The sequence below is a fragment of the Nematolebias whitei genome, chromosome 18 (genome assembly GCF_014905685.2).
Source record: "Nematolebias whitei isolate Nwh7 chromosome 18, NemWhi1, whole genome shotgun sequence".
In the NCBI taxonomy this organism is placed as follows: Eukaryota; Metazoa; Chordata; class Actinopteri; order Cyprinodontiformes; family Rivulidae; genus Nematolebias; species Nematolebias whitei.
Genome location: NC_056515.1, coordinates 6,095,550 through 6,112,538, shown reverse-complemented (window position 1 = coordinate 6,112,538; position 16,989 = coordinate 6,095,550). Strand labels below are relative to the sequence as shown.

General features: G+C 45.4%; 1 protein-coding gene across 3 annotated transcripts in view; it reads right to left on the bottom strand.

The window, feature by feature from the left end:
• The window catches only part of LOC119424427 (formin-binding protein 1), a 176,494-nt gene that overhangs the window by 41,356 nt on the left and 118,149 nt on the right, over positions 1-16,989 (bottom strand). For all 3 annotated transcript variants that reach the window (XM_037691903.1, XM_037691902.1, XM_037691904.1), the window contains exons 9-10: positions 14,404-14,595; positions 52-240 (exon numbers count right to left, since the gene is read on the bottom strand). In XM_037691903.1, the coding sequence (XP_037547831.1) occupies positions 52-240; positions 14,404-14,595 (381 nt within the window). The remainder of the gene's footprint in view (positions 1-51; positions 241-14,403; positions 14,596-16,989) is intronic.

The window sequence follows — 16,989 nt, the reverse complement described above, 5'->3', positions numbered from 1 at the left end:
CACACACACACACACACACACACACACACACACACACACACACACACTTACCCCTCGCCTCAGGCTCCGGAGACAGTGCATTTTGGGTTTGGAGGTCATGAAGTCGTTGAGGCGGTGGGAGAGGGGCTCCTTGTGCTGCTTGGGAGAATGGGAGTCATTGGGAACAGCAGAGGGTGAGGGCAAGGACGAGGCTGGGGGGGCAGGTGGGGGCTGATGGGGGGATGTTAACAAGGACATAAGCTACAAGTATGAGAGGGAGCCATTACGGAGAGAAGGACAAAAAAACATGGAAGAAGAAGAAAGGGGGTGAGAATCCAAATGAAAAATAAAAAGACAAAGGAGGAAAAGGAGGAGGGAACAGAAATGAAATAAATAAGACTCCTACAAATATTAAAACATAAACACACAACAGAAAACTCAAAAAGAACATAAAACACTATTAAAGGAATGCCAAACCTAGTGTATGAGTACTTTTGTTCTGAAGGGGGCGGGAGAGGAAATACTGTTAAACATATAAAACAAAACCGTGTTAAAAAAAGAAAAGAACCAGAGTGAGTAGGAAGCATCAAATGTGTTCAAGCAAGCAGCTGCAACAAAGCAAACAGCAGAGCTGGAGTCAAAGCGCATGCCACATTCATTTTCATGTACCCTTATCTCTGAACAAGTCAACTATGACGAGAAATTCACCAGATTCCAGAGGAGGTAAGTGTCTGACGCAGACAGGTCTACAGGTGGGTCTAAAGAATTAAAATATTGTGAGAAGTGCAATTTTTTATCAATCATTTCAGAAAGTTAATTTTACAGATTCATTACACAGAGTGAAACATTTCAAACTTTATTTCTTGTCATTTTGATGATTATGGCTTACAAATCATGAAAAAACAATATTCTGTGTCTTAGAAAATTAGAATATCACACAGCCAGCTTTGTCAGTAGCCATGTTTACATGGACATAAATAATCGGATTGAACGGCCATTCGGAATAAAAATGTGTCATGTAAACACCCCATTCCGATTATTCTTTGTTGATTCAGCTCGATCCGAATGAATTTGTAATCCGAATGAGACGGGTGGTTTATGTCAATTCATATTCCAAATGGTGTGCATGTAAACACTTACTATGATAATTTTATCCCAATTGTGGAAAACCGACCTGACTGCGCATGTGCATGTGCACATATGTCTACCTCACATATTGTCACCTGGCTAATGCTAATAATATTAGCATGTCGGGGAAACAAAACTGGTCGGTGAGCGACATAGCATTTTTACTAGAAACTTTGAAAGAACTCAAAATTATCTGTATTACCCGTAGCTCAGTCAGGGAGTGCAGTAACGTCTCTACTGTCATTAGCTATGTTTACATGCGCAAAATTATTTGATTGGATGGAAATGTTTTCAGATCAAATAATTCAAATGTACTGTTTACATGGGCACAATCTGTTCATGACAAGCGTTTACAAGCAGCGGGCTTTGTTCTGAACAGAAGTACTGACATGTGCAGAGTGGTAAACTCTCCTTAATAAAAACACTACTTACTTCCGTGATGAACGTAAACAAACCTGAGCACCCAGAATGGATCTGCAACAGGTTTTAATGACGGTGGAGATGTTGCTGCACTCCCTGACTGAGCTACAGGTGATACAGATCATTTTGAGCTCTTTCAAAATTTCTAGTAGAAATGTGTCCCTCACCGACCAGTTTTATTTCCTCAACATGCTAACGTTATTAACATTAGCCAGGCGGAAATGACATAGGTCGCACATGCGCAGTCAGGTCAGTTTTTCACCATCAGAAAAAAATGCACAGATCAAGTGTTTACACAGACACCGTTCGGGTTATGAATCGGCATAAACCACCCGTTTCGTTCTGATCAGAAATTCATTCAGATCGAGCTGAATAAACAAACTATAACCCGAAAAGGGCGTTTACATGATGCATTTTTATTCCAAACAACCATCCATCTATCCATCCATCCATTATCTTATACCATCCATCCATCCATTATTTTTACCCGTTTTTTCCATTTTGGGTCACGGGGGTCGCCGGTGCCCATGTCCAGCAATCATTGTGCGAGGGGCAAGGTACACCCTGGACAGGTCTCCAGTCCATCACAGGGCCACATAGAGACAAACGAGACAAACAACCATTCACTCTCGCACTCACATCTAGAGACAATTTAGAGTTACCAATCAGACTAACATGCATGTTTTTGGTCTGTGGGAGGAAACCGGAGTACCCAGAGAAAACCCACGCATGCACGGAGAGAACATGCAAACTCCACCCAGAAAGGCCCGCGGACAGGGATTTGAATCAGGGACCTGCTCGCTGAGAGGCAGCAGCTCTACCAGTTGTGCCACCGTGCTGCTATTCCGAACAACCATTTAACCCAGTTACTTATGTCCATGTAAACATAGCCATTAAAACCTGGCGCAGGTCCATTTGGGGTGCTCAGGTTGTCCCAGCCAAACCAAGTACCCCTGAAAGACTCTGGATCTGAACAGAGCCAACTCACTCTTCAGGCTATGTTACACAGAGTTGAGAAAAATGAAGCTACTCTTGAACGCTTGTTAAACCTGCAACAGACTAACCAGTCTAATCTCCAGGAACTGGGCAGCATGTTGTTTTCAGTCAAACAAGGGATGACTCAGCTCCTGCCACCTGCTGCAACACCTACACCTGAGGTCAGTCTTCCTATTCCTAATCGTCCCCAAATGACCGCCACAGAGCAAAATTTAAAACCGGCAGAACTTTTTTGTGGAGAGCCTGAAATGTGTGGGCTTTTGTACTTCAGTGTGAACTAATGTTTCAGAGAGCACCCAGTCTTTATTCTTCAGATGCTGCTAAAATCTCCTTTTTCATCACTTAGCTAAAGGGGACGCATTTCGTTGGGCTCGTGCTCATTTATCCTCTCACCCTGTCAGTACCTTAACCTTTTCCTCCCTTTTAGAAGAATTCATGTGCATGTTCGATCAACCCCTCCAATGAGCAGAAGCAGTAAAACGTCTACTCACCCTTCGACAAGGCAGACGCTCTGTTACAGCTCATGCTCTGGAGTTTAGAATCACTGCCGCCCGAACCGGGTGGGGAGAGGTCGCACTCAGAGGTACTTTCTTACACTCTCTCTCCAATTCCATAAGAGACCATTTAGCGGCACTAGAAGAACCCCAAAGTTTGGACAAACTAATTCAGTTAGCTACACGTATCGATAACCAGCTACAACAACGAAGGTGGGAAAGAAACTACGATTCCCAGAATTCACCTACTTCCGGTTTCCCTCTACGTCAAAACATCGATCTGTTTTCAATAGAAGAGACTACATTTCCCAGAGTTCCACTGCTTCCGGGTTTCACTCCACACTGAGACAACCACCTGCACTAATGCTCGAGTACAAACCCGACTCAGAACCTATGCAGTTGGGTTGCACTCGCCTCTCTCCAGAAGAAAGACAACGAAGAATTAACAATAAAGCTTGTATCTATTGTGAGGAACAAGGACACTTTATTGCTCGCTGCCCACTCTTGGGAAACGGCTCCTCACACCAATAAGACAGGAGATATTGGTGAGAAACTCTTCTTCTTCTCCTGTTTCTCGCTTGGAACTTAACACTACCATTATTGTTGATCGAGAAAGTAAGTCAGTTGTTGCGCTAGTGGACTCTGGGGCTGAACAAAACCTCATTAGTCAGGACTTGGTTGAATTCCTATCCATCCCTACACAACCTCTTCCCACTCCACTGACGATGGCCGGACTAACGGGTCAGAAGTTCGCCTCGGTTCTTAAGAAGACTCTACCAGTACACCTCATCATCTCTGGGAACCATCATGAACACAGTGAGTTTTTTGTATTCGAATCACCCGTTACACAGCTTGTCCTGGGTTTTCCTTGGCTCAGAGATCACAACCCCATAATTAATTGGAGGGTTAAAAGAATAGAACAATGGAGCCCACACTGTTTAATGAACTGTTTAATAACTGCTGTTCCTTCTACTATTAAACGTCCTGAGGCACCCGATCCGGTCGATTTGTCTAAAATTCCTACTGTTTACCATGACCTTGCCCCTGCATTTAGTAAACAAAAGGCCCTATCATTGCCATTGCACCGTCCATATGATTGTACAATTGATTTACTACCAAGGGCTCCTCTTCCTTCTAGCCGCCTTTACAATATGTCTGGTCCAGAACATGACTCTATGAAAAAGTATATCTCTGAATCATTGAACTCAGGAATAATTCATCCCTCTACCTGTCCTGTTGGAGCAGGATTTTTCTTTGTGGCTAAAAAAGACAAAACCTTATGTCCTTGCATAGACTATAGAGGATTAAATCAGATCACTATTAAGAATAAATATCCCTCACCACTAACAGACTCTATCCATGAACAATTGCACTCTGCTAAAATATTTTCCAAATTGGATCTCCGTAACGCTTATCACCTCGTCCGGATCAAGGAAGGTGATGAGTGGAAGACAGCATTTAATAATAATTATAATAATAATCATTTTATTTAAAAAGCGCCTTTCATGACACCCAAGGACACTTTACAGTAAGAACAAAGATCAACAGGAATAAAGAATATAAAATACATAAAGAATATAAAATACATACAGAATATAAAATACATAAAAATATAAAATACATACAGCAAAGTTAAGGATAAGCGAGTCTAAAGAGATGTGTTTTCAGAGCAGTCTTGAATAGAGAAAGAGAGGTGGTGTTTCTTAAGTCAGGGGGTAGAGAGTTCCAGAGACGAGGGGCAGAGCAGGTGAAGGCCCTGCTCCCCATGGTGGAGAGGCGGGCAGAGGGTACATGGAGGTGTAGTGAAGAGGAGGATCTGAGAGAGTGAGAGGGGATGGAGATGTGTAGGAGGTCAGATAGGTACGGAGGGGCAAGGTTGTGGAGAGCTTTGAAGTGAGAAGAAGAATTTTGAAGACGATGCGTGATTTAACCGGGAGCCAGTGGAGCTGCTGCAGAACAGGAGTGATGTGGTTATAGGAGGAGGTTTGAGTGATGACACGGGCAGCTGAGTTCTGGACCAATTGTAGCTTCTGGAGAGATTTGTTGGGGAGGCCATAAAGAAGGGAGTTGCAGTAGTCAATCCGAGAAGTCACAAGACTGTGAACAAGAATGGCTGTGGAGCGGGGTGTGAGAGAAGGGCGGAGACGGTTCATATTTCGGAGATGGAAATAGGCAGACCAAGTGACATCGTTGATGTGTGAAGTGAAGGAGAGAGTGGTGTTGAGGATGACACCAAGACTCTTGACCTGAGGCGAGGGGATAGCAGGGAGTTGTTAAGGGGGATGAGAAGATTTTTTGATTTTGAAAGAGAGTTTTTGGTACCGACAAGAATGATTTCTGTTTTGTTACTGTTTAGTTGTAGGAAGTTGTTAGAAAACCAGTGATTTAACTCATTGAGACAGTCAGTGAGGATGGAGGGTGGGTGGGTGGAGTTTGGTTTTGTTGACAGGTAGAGCTGTATGTCATCAGCATAACAGTGAAAATGGACACCAAATTTACGGAAGATGTGACCTAGAGGAAGGAGGTAAATGATGAAGAGGAGGGGTCCGAGGACAAAGCCTTGGGGGACACCCGTGGAGACGGGGGAAGACTGGGAACGAAAGGATTTGAGCTGAATGAATTGAGTGCGGTCAGAGAGATATGATTTGAACCAGTCTAACGGAGTACCTGAGATGCCAATGGAGGTTAGTCTGTTGAGGAGGATAGAATGACAGATTGTGTCGAAGGCAGAACTTAGATCCAGTAAAATGAGGATAGACAGAAGAGCAGTCAGCAGCAAGAAGAAGGTCATTAGTTATTTTTATTAGAGCTGTTTCGGTGCTATGGTGGGGGCGAAAACCAGATTGAAACTCTTCATAAATGTTATTGTTGGATAGGTGAGAGTGAAGTTGACTAGCAACAGCTTTTTCAAGAACTATGGAAATAAAGGGCAGATTAGAGATTGGACGAAGATTACTGAAGTTGGTAAAGTCAAGACCTGGTTTCTTGATGATGGGGGTGATGGCTGCAGATTTGAAAGCTGTGGGAACAATGCCAGAGGTTAGGGAGGAGTGGATGATGTTAGTGATGATGGGGAGCAGAGACGGGAGACAGGATTTAACAAGAACTGTGCGAAATGGATCGAGCTGACAGGATGAGGACTTAGACTTGCTGATAATGTCAGCAATGTCATCAGCAGAGGGGAGGGAGAAGACAGAGAAGGGGAGGGAGGGGGGAGTTCAACATCGATGCTGGAGGCGGTATTTGGTCCAAGGTGTTTATGAATTGAAAGAATTTTTTCATTAAAATAAGACATCAGAGAGTTGCAATTTAAGACACCACTGGGACATTTTGAGTACTTAGTCATGCTATTTGGTCTCACCAATGCCCCTAACATTTTTCAAACATTGGTTAATGACATTTTGAGAGACTTCTTGAACATTTTTGTATTTGTGTATCTGGACGACATATTGTTCTACTCACGGGATGAGGAGCAACACGTTAACCACGACAGAACTGTCCTACAACGATTATACGAGAACTAACTGTACGTTAAAGCCGAAAAGTGTGAATTTCATGTACAATCTGTCTCCTTTTTGGGCTTTATTTTTGAAGAAAGACAATACTGCACAGACCCTGAGAAAATGAAGGCAGTGGTGGAATGGCCAATGCCTGAGACACGGAAACAGCTGCAGTGATTTCTGGGCTTCGCCAACTTTTACCGTAGGTTCATCAAGAACTACAGCAGGATTGCTGCTCCTCTCACCCAACTGACCGCCACCCTGCGGACTTTTAAGTGGACTCATGAGGCAGAAACGGCTTTTGGTGAGCTAAAAAGACTTTTTTCTTCTACCCCTATTTTTTGCCACCCCAATCCTAAGAGACAGTTTATCCTTGAGGTCGATGCTTCAGACACTGGCGTAGGAGCCATTTTGTCTCAAAGATCTCCTGTTGACAACAAAGTGCACCCCTGTGCGTTCTTCTCTCGACGCATTTCCTCTGCTGAACAGAACCACGATGTAGGCAACCGTGAGCTCCTTACCGTCAAGTTGGCCTTGGAGGAGTGGCAACACTGGCTCGAGGGTACAGACACACCATTCCTCATTTGGACTGATCACAAAAACCTCACTTATCTCCGCGAGGCCAAGAGGTTAAACCCTAGACAGGCTAGATGGTCATTGTTTTTCACGAGATTTAACTTTGTATTGACTTTCAGACCCGGCTCCAAAAATGTGAAGCCTGACGCCCTGTCTCGCCAGTTCTCACCACCGGAGGACACCGAACAGGAATCAAACATCCTACCCTCATCCTGTGTGGTTGGTTCATTAACCTGGTCCATTGAAAAGGACATCTTAGAGGCCCAGAAGTCCAAACCTGACCCTGGGACAGGCCCTCCTGGCACTATGTTTGTACCCACCAGTATCAAGGCTAAGGTACTCAACTGGCTCCACACTCACAAAATTTCTTGTCACCCAGGTGTTGCTCGTATGCTAGTTCTGACTAAGAGACACTTCTGGTGGCCCTCCATGAACGAGGATATAAAGAACTACGTAGCCGCTTGCCCAACATGTGCCAGAAATAAGACTGGCAACCAGCCTCCAGCTGGAAAAATTCAGCCACTTCCCACCCCTAGCCGCCCATGGTCCCATATCTCTCTAGACTTTGTTACTGGTTTGCCCCCTCTGATGGTAAAACTGTTATTCTCACTGTCATTGACCGATTCTCTAAAGCAGCTCATTTCGTTCTGTTGTCCCAGCTTCCCTCGGCCTTGGAGACGGCCCAGCTATTGGTCCAACATGTTTTTCGAGTTCACGGCATCCCATCGGACATCGTTTCTGACAGAGGACCCCAATTCATATCAAAGGTATGGAAGAACTTTTGTAATTCCTTAGGGGCCTCTGTCAGCCTAACATCAGGTTACCACCCGCAGTCCAATGGTCAGGCCGAACGGGCCAATCAAGAATTAGAGGCTGCCCTCAGGTGTGTGGTGGAGGACAACCCCTCCACATGGAGCCAACACCTGGTATGGGTCGAATATGCCCACAACACCCACACATCATCTGCTACTGGCATGTCTCCATTTGACGCCTCCCTTGGTTACACTCTACCATTGTTTCCCAGCCAAGAAGGTGATGTAGCAGTTCCCTCTGTGCAACATCACTTCAGGAGATGTCGTTGGATTTGGCGCCAAACTAAGCTAGCCCTGCTGTGCACAGCTGCTAAAAACAAGGAAATTGCGGATCGTCACTAATCTGCAGCTCCATCTGACAAGGTTGGACAAAGGGTCTGGCTGTCGACCCAGAACATCCACCTCAAGGACACCTGACGTAAGTTGGCTCCCCGCTTCATAGGTCCCTTTAGCATCACACGTATCTTCAGTCCCACGGCAGTCAGACTCCAGCTACCCGCATCTATGCGGATTCATCCCACCTTCCACGTGTCTCAACTCAAGCCCGTCGCAGAAAGCCCACTGTGCCCCCCTCCCAACCCCCCTCTCCCCCCCCCCCCCCCCCCCGTCTCATTGACAACCATCCAGCCTTCATGGTCCACCGCATCCTGGACGTTCGGCGCCAGAGGCGGGGATTCCAGTACCTGGTCGACTGGGAGGGTTACGGTCCAGAGGAGCGCTCTTGGATCCTGAGGTCCTTCATCTTGGACCCCAGCCTCATCACCACATTCTTCAGGGCACACCCAGAGAAGCGCTTCAGGTTGCCGGGAGGCGACACTTGAGGGGAGGGTAATGTAAGAATCCTGCCCTGCACCCTGCCTTTCCTCTCTCCTCTACACTCCTAATTGGCACCAGCTGCAGATAATCAACTCAACACCCAAGAGGAGTATAAGAAGATTCAGGAACCATTCTGCAGGCGCTGGGATATTGCCTACCAACGGTAGTTGTGTTCTGGCCAGTTATTCTTTAATATTAGTGAAAACTAATATTGTGTTTTTTCTCTGTGCTTCCTCAGAGTTTGGATCTTGCTGTTACCTGCCCTGCTTGAGTCCCATATGAGCTGTGACTCCTCCCACCTCTCTACAATTGCTGGATGCCTTCCACCACTTGCCTAAATCTAGTTGTTTCACCTCGTGCTACTGGACACCATCTGGACAAAATACCTTCTCATTCTGGGGGTGGCTGTGGCTGAGCGGTTAGAGCAGTCGTTCTCCAATGCAAGAGTTGGGGGTTCGAATCCAACAGCAGTCGCATGCCGAAGTGTCCCTGGGCAAGACACTGAACCCCTCGTTGCCTCTGTTTGTCCCATCAGTGTATGAATGTGATAAAGCTCTGATTAGTCTCTTTAGAATGATTTGTTCAATTAGCTTTGTATAGATCTAGTAGAGTGCTGTATGAATGGGTAAATGAGGCACATGTTGTAGTGTAAAGCGCTTTGAGTATCTCGATAAGATAGAAAGGCGCTATATAAGTACAGTCCATTTACCATCCATTTACCATTCTGTTTCTTGCTACACACCGTAAGAACTATTCAACAAGATAAATTCTCATCCAACCACAGCCCTTTAAATTTCCGCTCTCTCCCCAGGTGTTCCCGTTCCCTCATTGATGTCTTATTTATCACAAACCTGTAAATAAACACTGTAAACTATTATCTGAGTCCTGGTGTCTGTTCAGTTCTGGTCTTTCGTCCGGGTACACCCGCATTCATAACAAGGTTTGTTTACGCTCATCCTCTTAATTGGAAGGATCAGCTGGTCTCTCGACAAAATCGATCCACTTCTCCCATCAGGAGTCAGGGTAAGGAGGACTCTCTACCTCTAAGGAACAAATTGGATTCATGATAACAACTAGATTCTACTGTTTGGTTAGTGAAATCTGGTTGTCTACAAATTCATGTGGAGGTGTTGAAGCAATGTCCCCCACCGCCGAGGGAGGTGGGGGGCATTGAGTCAGAGTGGACCATGTTTCGTACCTCTATTGTCAAGGCGGCTTACCGGAGCTGAGGCCGTAAGGTTGTCGGTGCCTGTCGCGGCGGCAACCCTCAAACCCGATGGTGGACACCGTCGGTGAGGGATGCTATCAGGCTGAAGAAGGACTTCTATCTGGCATTTTTGGTCTGTGGGACCCCGGAAGCAGCTGATGGGTACCGGCAGTCCAAGCAAAATGTGGCTCGGGTGGTCGCTGAGGCAAAAACTCGAGCATGGGAGGAGTTCGGAGAGGCCATGGAGAATGACTTCCGCACGGCTTCGAGGCGATTCTGGTCCACCATCCGGCATCTCAGGGGGGGAAAGCGGTACGCCACCAACACTGTTTATAGTGGGAGTGATGTGCTGCTGACCTCAACTCGGGATGTTGTGGGTCGGTGGGCGGAATATTTGAAGACCTCCTCAATCCCACCGTGCCTCAGTCTTCCACTGAGGAAGCGGAGCCTGGGGACTTTGGGTCGGGCCCTCCAATCTCTGGTGCTGAGGTCACCGAGGTGGTTAAAAAGCTCCTCGGTGGCAGGGCCCCAGGGGTGAATGAGATTCGCTTGGAGTCCCTTAAGGCTCTGGATGTTGTAGGGTTATGTTGGCTTAGGCGACTCTGCAATATTGCGTGGACATCGGGGGAAGTTCCCCTGGATTGGCAGACCGGGGTGGTGGTCCCCCTATTCAAAAAGGGGGACCGTAGAGTGTGTTCCAACTACAGGGGAATCACGCTCTTAAGCCTCCCTGGTAAGGTCTACTCAGGGGTTCTGGAGAGGAGGATCCGTCGGATAGTCGAACCTCGGATTCAGGAGGAGCAGTGTGGTTTTCGTCCTGGCCGTGGAACACTGGACCAGCTCTACACTCTCAGCAGGGTCCTGGAGGGTGCGTGGGAGTTTGCCCAACCGGTCTACATGTGTTTTGTGGACTTGGAGAAGGCGTTCGACCGCGTCCCTCGGGGAACCCTGTGGGGGGTACTCTGGGAGTATGGGGTACCGGGCCCTTTGATACGGGCTTTTAGGTCCCTGTATGACCGGTGTCAGAGCCTGGTCCGCATCGCCGGCAGTAAGTCGGGCTTGTTCCCAGTGAGAGTTGGACTCCGCCAAAGTTGCCCTTTGTCACCGATTCTGTTCATAACTTTTATGGACAGAATTTCTAGGCCAAGGTGTTGAGAGGATCTGTTTTGGTGGCCTTAGGATTGCATCTCTGCTTTTTGCAGATGACATGGTCTTATTGGCTTCATCAGATAATGATCTACAGCTTTCGCTGGAGCGGTTCGCAGCCGAATGCGACGCGGTCGGGATGAAGATCAGTTCATCCAAATCCGAGGCCATGGTCTTGAGCCGGAAAAGGGTAGAGTGCCCTCTCCGGGTCAGGGAGGAGGTCCTACCCCAAGTGGAGGAGTTTAAGTATCTTGGGGTCTTGTTCACGAATGAGGGAATAATGGGGTGTGAGATTGATAGGCGGATAGTGCAGCATCAGTAGTGAAGCAGGCGCTGAACATGTCTGTCGTGGTGAAGAGAGAGCTGAGTCAAAAGGTGAAGCTCTCAATTTACTGATCAATCTACGTTCCTACCCTCATCTATGGTCACGAGCTTTGGGTTGTGACCGAAAGAATGAGATCTCGGATACAAGCGGCCGAAATGAGTTTTCTCCACAGGGTGTCTGGGCTCTCCCTTAGAGATAGGGTGAGAAGCTCGATCATCCGGGAGAAACTCAGAGTAGAGCCACTGCTTCTCGGCGTCGAGAGGAGCCAGTTGAGGTGGCTTGGGCATCTGTTTAGGATGCCTTCTGGACGCCTCCCTGGTGAGGTGTTCCGGACATGTCCCACCGGAAGGAGGCCCAGAGGAAGACCCAGGACACGCTGGAGGGACTATGTTTCTTGGCTGGCCTGGGAACGCCTCAGGATTCCCCCGGAAGAGCTGGCCCAAGTGGCTGGGGAGAGGGAAGTCTGGGCCTCCCTACTTAGGCTGCTACCCCCGCGACCCGACCCCGGATAAGCGGAAGAAAATGGATGGATGGATGGGTGTTGAAGCTTGACAGTGCTCGGACTGAATGTTGAGCTGTGACAGGGAATTGGAGCAGCTGTTATCAGGACTGTGATCTCCCTGGCAGCACTCATGAATGGTGGAATAATCTGGAGAAGCTGTGAGCTTGACTTTGGAGTAAAGGATCAATTCAGCTGTTTGGGAGTCTCCATCAGAGAATATGTACAGCAAGACTTTAAAGGCAGAAACAACAATTCACGAGTTCTGCCTGACCCAAATTGTGGCCTTGACGCCGGACTTATCTCAACTCCTCCTGGAATGTTTTGAAAACAACAAAGATGCTTTGACTGTTTCCTCACCCCTCCCTTCCCCAAGGCCGTGAACATGTAACAGAACCTCAACTGAGCTGAAGATTAACGTAACCTCTTATCTGGACAATGGCTGAGGGGGGGCTCTGGACTATGCTACGACTTTCCCTTAAAAATTCAATGTTTTCACTGCCTATATGCAAATGTATAACATATGTTTATGTTGCTTTGCTGTGGTAGGCTTTTTTGATGCCTCAAATTGTGCCCCGTCTAGGACACGGTGTGAGAGATCTTTTTTTTATACCGTCTCTCCTCATGTCTTCTTTCCTTTTCTTATCTAAGCAAAATATTATTCTGAATAAGAATAAGAAGGCTGCGCTAATTATTTATAGCCGCAGCTTCGTGCATTCCGCCCATCTTCGGATGACTGTACGTACATATTCGCGTTGTATCTCGGTGCAATGCCAATAAAGTTTATTCTGATTCTGATTCTTAAGTAAGACTTCTTATTCTGTGTTTTTTTTTAAGGAAAGTTTACCATTCTGCACATGTCAGTAGTTCTATTCTGAATAAAAGTTTGCTGCATGTAAACGCTCATCATAACAGATTGTGCCCATGTAAACTATATATTTGAATTATTTAATCTGAAAACATTTCAGTCCAGTCAAATAACTTTGCGCATGTAAACATAGCTAGTGTGGGCTGGAGCCGAGTCCTGCTGAAAAATTAAACCAGCATCTCCATAAAGCTCGTCAGCAGTAGGAAGCATGAAAAATGTCCTGGTAAATGCTAAAATGTCCTAGTCCCAGTGGACCAGCACCAACCAATGGCATGGATCCAAACCATCACTGACTGTGGAAACTTCACTCTGGGCTTCAGTAACATGGATTCTGGATCTCTCCACTCTTCCTCCATACTCGGGGACCTTGATTTACAAATAACATGAACATTTTCTTTAATCTGAAAAGAGGAGGTTGGATCACTGAGCAACAGTCCAGTTCTTTGTCTCCTCAGCAGGTAAGACGCTTCAGACGTCTGATTCAGGAGTGGCTCGGCTCGAGGAAGGAGACGTGTGTAGCTCATGTCCAGGAGGTAATCAGCTGATCAGGGTGTGACACCAGTAGTTTACAATATTCAATCTCTTCACTATGTTCTCATTTTCTGAGACACTGAATTTTGTTTTTTCATTATCTGTAAGCCATAATCACCAAAATTACACAAAATAAAAGCTTGAAATGTTTCACTCTGTGTGTAATAAATCTATATGAGTTTCACTTTCTGAAATGACTGACAAAAAAGTTGAACTTTTTCACAATATTCAGATTTTGTAAATTCACCTGTAATTGCTTATTACTGGTCCTAAAACCTAAAAAAATCAACAAGTAGGGAGTTTAGAATTGAGATAGTGAAGAGTGAAGAGTTCTAGGACACCACACAATGCACGTGCATGGACAGGTGGTTCAGACGCTCATATCTTCAGAAAAAAAAAGCCAAAAAATCAACAGAAACCTCAGCACTGCATACATTATTATGATTGCATGCTTTATTCTCTATGAGCTTCTACCTTTATGAAGTTAGTTTAGTTGTGTTGCTGTCAAAGATTCTCATATAAAACTACACACACTCTTCCCGTCTTTCCAACCAACACACACACACACACATTTACCAGTTCATTTGGTCTAATTCAACAGTGCACCAGCCTATAGGACAGCCAGAGATCAGTTTTAGTGTTCAAAGGCAGAAACCTGCTCCAGGCCAGTGTCCACTCAGTGAAAGAAACTGATAACAGAAGAGGGTTACTTCAGATCCAACAGCCAGTTAATATCTGCCACTTTACTCCACCCAAACGGTGACGGTAGACATTAGTGTATGTTACAGAGGAGGAGCTCCATCAGTGCGGGTGATTGCAAGGGGGGAGAAAACGGGTAGCAAATAATAACAACAAAAATGGCAACACTAAAAGGACTAGCAACACATTGTTTTTAGTTTAACACAAGTAAAAAAAAGAGTAAATCAAATGTGATCAAAGCTACAAATCTAAGTGATAATACATTTGATATATAGGATCCCTCTCTCCCATAGAAAGCTCCTGTAGAAGCATGCTGACCTATATGTGAGCAGAAAGTACTAAAACCATTGTAGCTTTAAGTTTACGGTAAATCGAACTCTTGTTCGGAGTTTGTCCGTGTGTGTTACCTTGTTCTTGTTCTTAATAAAAGGCCACAGTTTGCCCTTGCTCTTGCCAGCAGGTTTTTCTTTGCCTTCTCTGGAGTTGGACAAGCTGGTCTCAGACATCGTCCTCTTCATGGCCTGACCATAGTCCTCAAACTCCACATCGCCTGGGGGCTCAAAGCCGGACTTGTAGGACTCCACCACTTGTTTCGAGTCCTTATGAGAGGCAACAGATACAGCACTAAGTTGGAGGCATACTGACACAATAGACATGAAGTCTCCTTAAGTCAACTGAAAAACAAATTGTGGTTGGAACAAGTATAAAAAATAAAATGATACCATAATCTGGTTGCCTGAACGTGCACACCTTTTAACTAAAACATTATAAAGCAACATCTGTCATAACAGGATCTATCAGCAGGACAAAGCTTGACTTGATATATTTGCCCACTCCTCCTTGAACAAAACTATCCAATTAAATTATCTTGAGCAAATCAGAAGTTATGGGCAGGACAAGAGAAATTTTATGGACGTACTGATAGAGACAATAACATAATACGTCCCACATTTGACGAGCGTAGAAATATGACCTGAAGGTTTTACGCTAAAATAAACAGGTCCAAAACATCCATCCATCCATCCATCCATCCATCCATCCATCCATTATCTTTACCCACTTGTTCCATTTTGGGTCACGGGGTCGCCCGTGCCCATGTCCAGCAATCACCTTGTGTGTGTGTGTGTGTGGGGGGGGGGGGGGGGGAGTACACCCTGGACGGGTCGCAAGTCCATCACAGGGCCACATAGAGACAAACGAGACAAACAACCATTCACTCTCTCACTCACACCTAGGGACAATTTAGAGTTACCAATCAGCCTAACATGCATGTTTTTGGTCTGTGGGAGGAAACCGAAGTACCCGGAGAAAACCCACGCATGCACGGAGATAACATGCAAACTCCACCCAGAAAAGCTCCTGGACCGGGGTTTGAACCAAGGACCTGCTCGCTGAGAGGCTGCAGCTCCACCAGTTGCGCCACCGTGCTGCCCCATGTCCAAAACAACAGTTTGTAATTCCATTCACCTTGACTAAAACCCCATATTTGGCTGAAGATAAACTAAAACTAAAAAGAAACTGTCCAGATGACCTGACTGAAAATTCTTGGATAAACTAAAACTCTTCATGATAGTTCCACCAACGTCTCTCATTCAGTGGATGGTGTTCATGTGATGACTCAGCATCAAACAGACCTTTTGGAGTTGTGGCTGTAAAGTTCAACTTTAGGTTCATCAGACCAGAACACATTTTCTCATAGGCTCTAAGTGACGATATATTTTTGTAATTGCCAGGTCCACATAGTCTTTTTTTCGTATTAAAATGCTTCCCTACATCATAGCCCATACATTAGAACTAATAAGACTGTTGTCACATGGAGAACCCAACCACAATTTGTCAGGACTTCTTCAGCATTGGCCTCCTTGATCCGGTTCTGTATAGTCAGGATGATTGAGCGTGAAGTTTGATGTCTTGAACCACTTTGGCTGTGGCTGCCTGCCTGGGAGGAGTCAACGGGGGACAGGACAGCCCCCAGAAACCATCTTATCTCCAGCAAACTGGTTGGTCCACTAAAGGAGTGTACTGCTTTGTGGGGAAAACAGTTTACTTGGAGCTCCTCAGACTGATGAAGCCCTCCGGATAGAGGGTGAAACATCTCTAGAAAAAATAAACTGTCCAGATGACCTGACTGAGCATTATTGGATTTGAGACCTGGATGATTGAGCATGAACTTTGTTGTCTCTTCATCAGTCTTAGAAGATCTCAGAAATGTTAATGCTAAGTGTTAATGTCCATATTTGCTCCACTTCTTGCTAATCGTCTTCACCGTGTTCCATCGGACACATATAATCCTGGAAAATGTTTTGCAACCTTCTCCTGGTTGATTCATTTTAACAGTGAGATCTTTTTCATCATGTTCTAGCTCTATGTGAACCTCCGATTTTACTGTAGAATAGAACTGAGGAAACATCAGGAAAACTCTGCTGGGACAGCTGGACTTTATTTCAGGTTGATTGGAGTCACATTAATTGATAACAGAACTATGGCTGTCATTTAATTTAGAAGTTGCTTTAATAAAATATTAGTTTAAAGGGTGTACACACTTATACAACCAGCTTACTGCATTTTATTTTTTTAAACTTGCATTAAAAACATGTTGCTAACTTTGTTTTCCCACCATCATAGTGAGGTTAGCTATTCATAAACGTTCAATGAATTACTGTTCACAGTGAATCAGAATCAGAATAAACTTTATTGGCATTGCACCGAGATACAACGCGAATATGTACGTACAGTCGTCCGAAGATGGGCGGAGTGCACGAAGCTGCGGCTAAAATAATCAGCGCGGCCTTCTTATTCTTATTCAGAATAATATTTTGTTTAGATAAGAAAAGGAAAGAAAACATGAGGAGAGACGGTATAAAAAAAAGATCTCTCACACCATGTCCTAGACAGGGCACAATTTGAGGCATCCAAAAAACCTACCACAGCAAAGCAACATAAACAAACATTATACATTTACATATAGGCGGTGAAAACATTGAATTTTTAAG